Raw genomic sequence first — 8,673 nt, 5'->3', positions numbered from 1 at the left:
GATTCGTTTGAACTGATTGGTTTAAGCCACTAGGGGAGTGTGCTGAACTACATGGTTTCCCAACATGTTGTCAACCACCGTAAACTACTGGGAGGGTCATCTGGCAGCGTCCCAGGTATTTTCCCTGTCTCATGCTGATTGGTGGTTGCTAGGGAGTTGCTATGGGTCCTCACCTAGCCTGACTGAGTCAGGGACACCTGACGTCACAGATCTCTCCTGTTATTTGCAGACAAACATCTCAGCAGGGTGGGTATGTGCCTAGGAGTGCTCTGCGGGTTTTTCCAAGGACAAGGGCCACGCCCCCTTCCTTGGACAGGCTTTGCTCTGAGGTAGAGGCTGGTTTCTCAAAAATGGAGTCACATCAGTTTCTCACTGTCAACAATCCAAATTTTCATGCACAGAAAATGTTGTTAAATCTGTAAAGCAGGAACCGACACTGCAACATAAAGGAGGAACTGCTGGGCTGGGGCTGTGGCTCAGTGGTAGAGCGTTTGCCTAGCAGGTGTGAGGCACTGGGTTTGATCCTCAGCACCACATAAAAATAAATAAATAAAATAAAGGTATTGTGTCCATCTACAACCAAAAAAAAAAAAAATTAAAACAAAAAAAGAACTGCTGATACACAAGTGACAAGGCCTAATTGCAAACTCTATAATGAGCAAAAGGATATAGACACGAAAAACATCACTGTGTGTGAGAAACTGATGTGACTCCATTTTTTAAAAAACCAGCCTCTACCTCAGAGCAGGGCCTGTCCAAAGGGGGGCGGGGACGGGGATGGGGATGACCCAGTGTTCCTAGGCACACAGCTACCCTGCTGAGTCATTTGTCTGTAAATAACAGGAAAGGCCTGGGGAGCCAGATACCCCTAACTGCAGTGACCAGACAGCCTTGACTCAGCAATGCAAGACCAAAGAATGCTTGAGACCTAATTTCAGACCATAGCAACAACCAATCGGAGTGAGATAGGGAACATATCTGAAATGCCAGGTGTTTCAGTGATTGATAACACGTTAGGAAACTGTGCAGTTTAGCATGTACACCCCTCACGGCCTAAACTAATCAGTTCAAATGTATCCACCACTTGAAGTCACCAATCACCCCTGCCCAACTTGTTCCCACCAGTGAATGTGCTAATCAATGTTGAGTTGTTGCTTGATTTTCCCGTGGTATGAAATTATTTGCTGTGTGATATTGTGACGTTTAGAATATCCCTCAAAAAACCTATAAATCCTCACCGAACGATGGACCAGGACTCATTCCTCGGGTCACTGCGTCGAAAATGGTTGTGACTCCAGGCTCGAGCTTGCAATAAAGACTCTTATGTGATTGAACTGGATTCGGCTCCTGGAGGTCTATTGGGGTTCCACGAATCTGGCATTACATGTGATTCTGCTTATATTAAACTCTAAGAAACGTAAAATCTGTAGTGACAGAAAAAAGTAAGTGATTACTTATGACTGGAGAAGTTGCTTGGGATGACTAGGAAAGGGCTTAAAGAAAATTTTCAGGGATGGAAATATTCTGTACATAGAATATGGTGGTGGTTACTTGGCTGTGTGTACCTTTGACATCATTTGTTAAACTGTACACAAAATGGGTGTAGTGTTAAACACCTGTAACCCCAGTTACTTAAGAGGTTGAGCCAAGGGGCTGGGGATGTGGCTCAAGCGGTAGCGCGCTCGCCTGGCATGCGTGCGGCCGGGGTTCGATCCTCAGCACCACATACAAACAAAGATGTTGTGTCCGCCGAGAACCAAAAAAAAATAAAAATAAAAATATTAAAAATTCTCTCTCTCTCTCTTTCCTCTCTCTCTTTAAAAAAAAAAAAAAAAAAGAGGTTGAGGCAAGAGGCTTGAAAGTTTAAGACTAGCCTGGGCAACTTAATGAGACCCTGTCTCAAAATAGGAATAAAAACAAAAAAGGACTGGGCATATAGCTCAGTGGTAGAGCACCCCTGGGTTTAATTCTTGGTACCAAAAAAAGAAAATTAAATAAACTGTACACTTAAATGTGTGCATATTATACATTGTCACAAGCTGGTCGGGCTGGCAACTAAAAAAACCACACAAACCCAGAAATACCTTTTTGGGGGGTCAGGGACACCTCCGAAATCTCAGGTATTAGCTCCAAATGCTGGAAGGCAAGGGGAGCAAGGGAGGCAAGAGGTTAGAGAGAGAGCACACACTGAACCCCTCTATTTATTTAGGGGAAAGATGGTCCAAAGAAAGTTTCACTCAAATAAGGCAAGGAATTGGGGTTCAAAGGGTGGAGTCTTGCTTGCTGATGTCTTGTGGTCAGTAGGTTGATTGACATCTTATAAAGCCACACCCATCTCTGGTGCTGTGTGGGACCACAGGCAAAGGAGAAAAGGCACAGCGCAATCAGGCAGTAATGTAAGGCCAGTCCCCTCAAATGCTCAGATGAGGGTAGCTCACATACATAGCCCATAGCTGGCTTGCAATAATATGTAAATTTTATTTGAGAATAATTTTGTGTCTATATAATAGCAATGAACACTCAAAAACTGATTTTTTTTAAAGAGAGAGAATTTATATATATATATAAACTGAAATATATATATTTTAGTTTCCAGTGGACACAACATCTTTATTTTATTTTTATGTGGTGCTGAGGATTGAACATGCCAGGCGAGCGCGCTACCGCTTGAGCCACATCCCCAGCTCGAAAACTGAAGATTTTAAATTCCATTATAATACCATCAAACAACATACTATGTTGAGATAATTTTTTGCAAAATATGCACAAGCCCTATATACTGAAAATTTAAATTTGAGATTATTTCACCTTTTTTAATATGATAGCTTGGAGTTTTACACTTAAATTTTTAAAATGCTGGTCAGTATGTATTGGAACAGTTATTTTTGCTTGGTGAATAAAAATTTTTGTTAATGCAAGAATGTTTTACTTAATTTTAATAATACCTTTAATTTTTTTTAACTGCTGGGGATTGAACTGCTTTACCACTCAGTTACATCCCCACCATTTTTATTTTTAAAAAATATATTTTAGTTGTATATGGACACAATACCTTTATTTATCTTTATGTGGTGCTGAGAATCGTACCCAGGGCCTCACACATGCTAGGTGAGCACGCTACCACTGAGCCACACCACTTGTGATTTTCCTGCTTCAGACACCTGAGTTGCTGGGATTACAGGCAAGCACAGCTGTGCCTGGTTTAAGTTTTTTATTTACTTTTACAATTAATTTTGGCATGGTAGTTTCTGACTTCAGTATCTTGCCCAAAATTAAAAAGACTGGGCTTTATCTTTCTTGAAGAATTATAAGCTTTCTGGTGTTTCTAAATCATTGATATTGTGGTGAAGCACTTGGATTGCTCATCAAGTACATGGAAGATATCAAATTTTCCTTTTTTCTTTTGGCCTGGAGGAGTCCATCTTCCTTATTTATTTATTTTTTAAAATGTATTTGACATTTACTACCACATCAAACAATGTAGATATCAGTGAAAACAATACAAAGTATTCTAATCATCTATCATTTTCTTTGCAGCTTTTTTTTTTTTGCTAGTATCTGGTGTGTGTTTAGTAATGAACATAATTAAAATTGGCCACTACAACTTCAGTCTTTCATTCTCAATGTTCTTTACCAAACATAATCCAAATGAAGTTTAACTGGCTTAAAGTAGATACATTAATTGGTAGTGTCTAGAGGAGCACTTCTAGAAAAGCCACAGTATTTTTCTTGAAAGTTTTTACATAAAACAAAAGATTCTCTAAAAATGTCCAAATTTTGACTATGTACTCTAAACTGTCTGAAGCCACACTCACAAGATATGCTTAATGGGTTTAAGCTAATGATCACACTGTTCTTTCCTAACATGGTGAAGATATAAACACCTTTGGGACTTAACAATGGTTCTTCCAGTTTATTATGTCACCTACCTTAACAGTGACCACACAATGTCATTAAGTCAACACGGCTAAGGATGCATTATGGGGTATTTCTATCGTTGTGAATTTCTTAGACTTCGTGTGATGACCAAATACTTTTTAAAGGTCAGTAACAGCTCTAGCTCATTCTACCAGGAAGTATAGATCTGTCCTAAAGATTAATTAGTTGCAATTGTAGCAAATGGCTCTATCCTTAAAAATCATCAAGACTTTCATAGGCAAGATACTTCACAACAAGTATTCTGGCTTTACAACAAGCATTAATGACTGCAAGGTAGGAACTGAGTACATGGCAGTGGGCTGCTTCTGGGAGATGGTAAGGGAAGGGCCTTTGGCCATCACAGGTACTTTGCCCAAGGGAATCCCTAAGTTAACATTAACTCAGCTCAATTAGTTCCTTTGGCCAGGCCACCTACAAAAGCCACTGTCTAGTCTTATATGCTTCTAGTGCAACAATAACAGCAAACCTGTCAGCACATAAGTATTTTTCGTTACCCCTCAGCCACTGGCAGGATTTCGATGGAGTCTGTGAAATAGTAATGCAGCTGGCCCGAGGTGAATCAGGGTTGGCAGGGCCCTTTCCTCCTCCAATCTTCCTGTTGTGGAAGGGAACCCTAGTGGTCAAGAGCCCAAGTCCTCAACTGGGTCTCAACCCCTGGGACGGCCTGGAGTCTGCTAGATCTGGCTCCCTTTACTCCAGGCCCCGAGAAGAGCTGTTCCCATTACCGCGCAGAAGGGGATTGAGGTTTAGAGCTACATAATCCTCGTACCAAGCACTATTTTGGGTTTATTCAAGTACCTAAACTTGGGGAGCACCCACCGTCTCTCATATCGAAGGCCTCCATCTTCCTTTTGAGAATCTCCCAATCTGTTTTTCACTATTGACTCAGCTAGCCAAATCTGCCAGATTTAGGTGTTCTAAATCTTAAGGATGATTGTCAACCTCCAATATTCAGTCAAAAATCTCAGGTGGTTTTTTCAGGTTTTTCAAAACATGAAAAAGCTATAACCATAGCAATGTGACAAAAAAATAATCACAGGGTGTCCAAAGTGACACTGTCTACAGCCCAGTGTCTGTTAAATGTTGTGCCCTTCAATATAAATGTAGAAAAGTCTGGCCTAATTCAAAGATTTTGGGTTGGGGATCAAACTCCGGGCCTTGTACATGCTAGGCAAATGCTCTACTACTGAACTACATCCCCAGCCCTTCAAAGATCTAATTTTCAAAGAGCAGATACCTTCTTAGATGACTATCTCAACAATGGGCAGGACAATAATTGTAACCTTTGGCTAGTAGGATTCTTTGGAGTATTAGGCAAGCAAATATACTTAAAATGTTTACATGTTGTCCAGCACATCATGTCTAGCCAATGCAGTCACTGTACGATAATCCCTTTTAAGAAATTCAGTCCTATTCTACAAATGAATATAATGGCATCACAACCCAAAGTCACAAAACAGAAGTAGGGTTGAAACTAGAGTTAGTTCACTCCTTATGAAATCCAAACAGCGCAAAAAGTGTCAGTGCACCAAAGGACCAAAGATCAGAGTGCTCTGGATGCCCACACCACTCCAAAGTCAGAGCCAGTCAGAGATGTCATGAGTATGACCATAAATACCCAGGAACAAACATCTATAAGAACTTTAAGGAGATCCCTCCTCCTATCAAGGGAAGGGCTTCAGAGTGACCCCTGGCTCCCATCTTTCACAATGTATCGACATGCAGAATGCTGAGTTTACCAAGAATCTAGACTGGATTACTCATCACTGATTTTTATGAATGGACAAGGAAAGATTTCATGAAGGAGGTGGTGTTCAGAGTTTACCTGGAAAGTCTTTCCTAGAAAAGACTTGGAAAAAGTACCATAAGAATAGTGGTAAACTTCCTTTCTTCCCTCCTTTCTCTCCTTTCCCTCTCTTTCTTTCTCATTCTGAAGACTGAACTCAGGGTCTTGCATGTGCTAACCAAGTATTCTATCACTACACATTTGACCCCTAGCAGTTAAAGTTTCTAATGAATTAAGAGAGTGTGCTGCTAGTACTGGGGTAGGGTCAGAGCTAGATCTATTTCCTAGAAACAAACATCCAAAGACTTCCTTCTATAGCTAGTAAGTTACTTTGTGGATCACACCAGAAAGGACTGGAGGACTAACTCCTAAAGAGCTGGAAACAAAGACACATACACTTCCAGGTGTGGATTTTTATTTTCACAAAAAGACAACAATGTCTTTCCACATACAAGTATTTACAAAACCCAACTGATTCACCAATCTAGAATCTGGGTTTTTTCCACTTCTCAACATAGTTGGGAACATGGAAACATTAATACCCACACAATTCCCAGAGATGGAATTTATCCATCACACAGTGCAGATTACCTAAAAGTGCACTTACCTGCACAACTCAGTCTAAGAACTTCGTGATACAAACCTTGGCCAAGGTTTTGTTAATCTATTTGGTTTCATACCATGCAAACCTGAACAAGTGTGCTGCTACACTAAACTGAAAATCAGTTCTCATTTTACAATTAAAAAGGTTCTCAACACTTTAGCAACTATACAGAATATGAAGGTTTATTTCAAAAAAGATTACATTTTTTTTAAACCAGGATACACAGATGCACTTAATGTAACAGTACCTTCTGCAAAAATAGGTTACATAATACTCAGAAATGCAAGGAACAATCTTATTCTCTAAAAATTAAGACAGCAGACTTTTAAGCTTAGACAGCCTCCAAAATGGAGCCTGAAAATGCTTGGTGACAAGAAGTAACTAGAGCCCGACACCGCAGAGGTAACGCTGCAAATTAAACCACTACCACACGGCTGCAAACTACTCTTCATATTCACACAGCATTAAACAAAACAGTTTCAATTCCAATCTTTTCAAATGTGTCTTGGTGCTGCAAGAAAAAAAGTTGAATGATACACAAAACTATTAAAAGTTACAACAGAACTATTTAACATCTTCTCTAAAATTGAGAAAAGCAATCATGTTAAATTTTTAAAAAAGAAAAAAAAGTCTGACAGAACTCTCAAGCAAGTCAGAGGTCCTCTTCATAAGTAGTCAAGTAAAGTTTACAGGAGATTTCAATAAATTATCTCAAAACCATGGCAGAGAGCTCATTTTCAAAATCGCCGTGGGGGTCCACCCTTAAATGGCTTAAATCCAGAGCCACTTCCTCTTGGCATGGAATTGCCACTGATCTGTACAATTCTATTAATTGGAGATGCATTACTGAAAGAGGTTTAAAAGAAAAAAATGTCAGAGAACAAAGAACAAATAATCACACAAATACCAACATAGAACATTTTATCAGACTTTGTTCTTTACTGTACTTTATCTACATTAAATCGATTACTCTTTCCAAAGCCCTATGAGGTATATATATCAACAGTAATCCTGATTTACTTGATGGAGTAATTGAGATCTTGAGATAAAGCAACTAATGGTGGAGTGTGAATCTGAATTTGGTCGTCTTATTTCTGTGTCCCTCTTCAGAGGCCATTTGATGGCCTACGTAAGAATGGACCCCAGATCAACAACATTAGCACCAACCAGAAGGTTATTAGAAATGCAAATTCCACCTCCCCAATTCTACTGTAGTACTAGGGACTGAATGCAGGGGCACCCTCCCACTGGGCTATATCCTAAGATGTCTTTTTGTTTGTTTTTAATTTGGAGATGGTCTAAGTTGCTGAATTCTCCTGTCTCAGTCTCTAGAGTTGCTAGAATTACAGGCATACACCACACTGTGCTATTAGAAATGTGAATTCTTTTCAGATTGGACCCAGGGGTGCTTAACCACTGAGCAAATCCTTAGCCCTTTTTTATTTTGAGACAGGATCTAGCTAAATTGCCAAGGCTGGCTTTGAACTTTCAATCCTTCTGCCTTAGCCTTTAGAGCTGCAGGGATAACAGGCATGCTGCACCACCATGCTCAGGTTAGAAATGTGAATTCTTAATCCCCACCTCAGACCACTGCAGGAGAAATTCTGGGGGTAGGACCCCCAACTGTCTGTTTTAATAAGCCTTTCATGAGATTCTGCTGTTCATAAAAGCTTGAGGAACCTATGTGTTATAATAAGTCACTCAAGAAATGTTTCTGGAATCTTTATATATAATGCAACTTTATGTATAATTGTATTATATATAAAGTAGTAAGTGACAAAAAAAGACCCACTCCAAAAAAACAATAATGAAACTGAGACAAAAATCTACAGTAATGGCTAGGCACAGCAGCACATGCCTGTAATCCTAGCTACTTGGGAGGCTGGGCAATAGGATCACAAGTTCATGGCCAGCCTAGGTAACATAGGGAGACCCTGTCTCAACCAACAATCGCACCCCCCCCCCCCCAAATAAAATGGTTTAAACAGAATAAAACCTATTATAAAAAGGTCTGAATTCCAGGCTGGAGCAAGTAAATGATATACCAAAATGGGAATTTCCAACAGTTAAGACCAAGATGACGTTCATGTTTTTCATGTTTTTCTAGTTGGAGAAAGTGAGACAGTTGCTCGCATTGGCCAAGTAAAAGAAGTTTCAGGCAACAAAAGGGACATGAGGGTTGAAACAAGAGAAAAATTTACTTGTGACCATGAATTGATGGAGATAGTTAAAGCATTTTCATGGAGGTGGCAACATACAGTTAACAATAAACAGCAGTGTCTACAGCTCAGTCATTGGAGGAGCCAGGAAAGGGAATCAAAAAGTGAAAAAATTATATAACCTT

The 8,673-nt window shown here is 39.8% G+C and overlaps 1 protein-coding gene across 11 annotated transcripts in view; it reads right to left on the bottom strand.

Annotated features, from left to right (window-relative positions):
- Nucleotides 1-6,127: 6,127 nt before the first annotated feature.
- The window catches only part of SLTM (SAFB like transcription modulator), a 45,723-nt gene continuing 43,177 nt past the window's right edge, over nt 6,128-8,673 (bottom strand). For all 11 annotated transcript variants that reach the window (XM_081291868.1, XM_081291872.1, XM_081291871.1 and 8 more), the window contains one exon: nt 6,128-7,175. In XM_081291868.1, the coding sequence (XP_081147994.1) occupies nt 7,067-7,175 (109 nt within the window). In that variant the 3' untranslated portion in view covers nt 6,128-7,066. The remainder of the gene's footprint in view (nt 7,176-8,673) is intronic.

The sequence above is a fragment of the Spermophilus citellus genome (assembly GCF_964194105.1).
Source record: "Spermophilus citellus genome assembly, chromosome: 4".
Lineage (NCBI taxonomy): Eukaryota > Metazoa > Chordata > Mammalia > Rodentia > Sciuridae > Spermophilus > Spermophilus citellus.
The sequence above is the reverse complement of the archived record's forward strand: the minus strand, read 5'-3'. Positions and strand labels throughout refer to the sequence as shown.